Source organism: Hyposmocoma kahamanoa, unplaced genomic scaffold (assembly GCF_003589595.1).
Source record: "Hyposmocoma kahamanoa isolate Upper Pololo Valley unplaced genomic scaffold, ASM358959v1 215, whole genome shotgun sequence".
NCBI lineage: Eukaryota > Metazoa > Arthropoda > Insecta > Lepidoptera > Cosmopterigidae > Hyposmocoma > Hyposmocoma kahamanoa.
In genome coordinates, this window is record NW_020653736.1 from 1,131,763 (window position 1) to 1,133,078 (window position 1,316).

At 39.1% G+C, this 1,316-nt stretch overlaps 1 protein-coding gene across 7 annotated transcripts in view; it reads right to left on the reverse strand.

Annotated features, from left to right (window-relative positions):
- The window catches only part of LOC113227767 (oxysterol-binding protein-related protein 3-like), a 64,762-nt gene extending 64,315 nt beyond the window's left edge, over positions 1 to 447 (reverse strand). For all 7 annotated transcript variants that reach the window (XM_026460768.1, XM_026460770.1, XM_026460767.1 and 4 more), the window contains exon 1: positions 347 to 447. In XM_026460768.1, coding sequence (XP_026316553.1) covers positions 347 to 404 — 58 coding nt within the window. In that variant the 5' untranslated portion in view covers positions 405 to 447. The remainder of the gene's footprint in view (positions 1 to 346) is intronic.
- Between the last annotated feature and the right edge of the window lie 869 nt (positions 448 to 1,316).

Here is a 1,316-nt window from a genome sequence, read left to right on the forward strand (position 1 = left end):
TACTGTAATGTTATATTTGAGAAATAAATGAATCTGAATCTGAATCTATTTTAGGCTTTTAAAATCTTAATAATATATATATAATAATATATAAAAGGATTTTCATTTTTCTTATAACCTATTTCACCGACTAACTCCGTAAACGCTCATTCAAACATTCGATTCGGATACGATATCCTTATCCAAAATCCAACTCGGAATATTCTGAATAGCTCGGAAAGCCCCTTCGATTCGGTTAAAATATCGAAGAGTTCTCAATAGGGGTCCAGGAGGGGAAATTCCAGGGTTCGATTTTTTCCCATAAAGTGCCGACAACGCAAGCTGCTAGCAACACAAAACCACTTACGTTTATCGAGTCGCGACGGCTCGGTGGAGGCGTGTTTCAACCCGCCCTGCGTCGACATCTTCTTCTCGCTACAAGGGCCGAGTAGTAACCATCTTATGTCGGCTGCAATGCAAAAGAAACCTTCGTTTTCATCACTGCTATAATAATTAAACGTTATGTTTATTGCTGTGCTCAAAATCAGCCATGGTCGGCAATAGGTGTTCCCCATACATAAATACATGTGTAGATATAGCTACAATGAGTGACATAGGTTGTTAAAACCACTAAATTTTAATTAGTTACTTTTTAAGCCTAGGAACCGATGAGCAGTGGAGCAAAAGAGCGCTAGAGTAGAGACCGCGGTTTCGGAAGTGTCGGCCGCCGGAAGGCTAGATCTTACGGACGGAATAGTCAAGGGAATCAGAAAAAGCTGGATGAAAACAGTCCAGGATCGGAGAGAATGGCTTGTAAATGAGGAGACCCACACTCTAAAGGTAGATGAAGAAAAAGTAGTAATCAATGGTTGGAAAAAGGCGTGCCATATATAGTTACAAGGAGGGACATAGAATTGTTAAAACCACCAAATTTTAATTAATTACTTTTTCGATTTCCGGAAATGGTTTAACTGCATCGTAGGACAAAACTACTTATTATAATATAGTTGGATTTTACAGTAATTCTAGTGGTGCCATGTAAAAAAATGCAGTTAGTTAACTGACTATTCATTACAGTAAAGCTTGGCGGAAGAAATAACTATGGTGGCAGTACTTCCCTGGACGAACTCTTTCACAAGGAGCTCTACTGCTACTAAAATGATGACAATGACGAAGATGCTAATAATGCTGATGCAGCTGATGATGCAGATACTGTAGATAATACTGGATATACTTGTAACACCTTTTTCCCTCCATTGGTCATCAGTCAAGATATCAAAAACGCCTCCGCTAAGTTAGGTCACACTCAAGGTTGTATACAAAAGCTTCTGCAAACC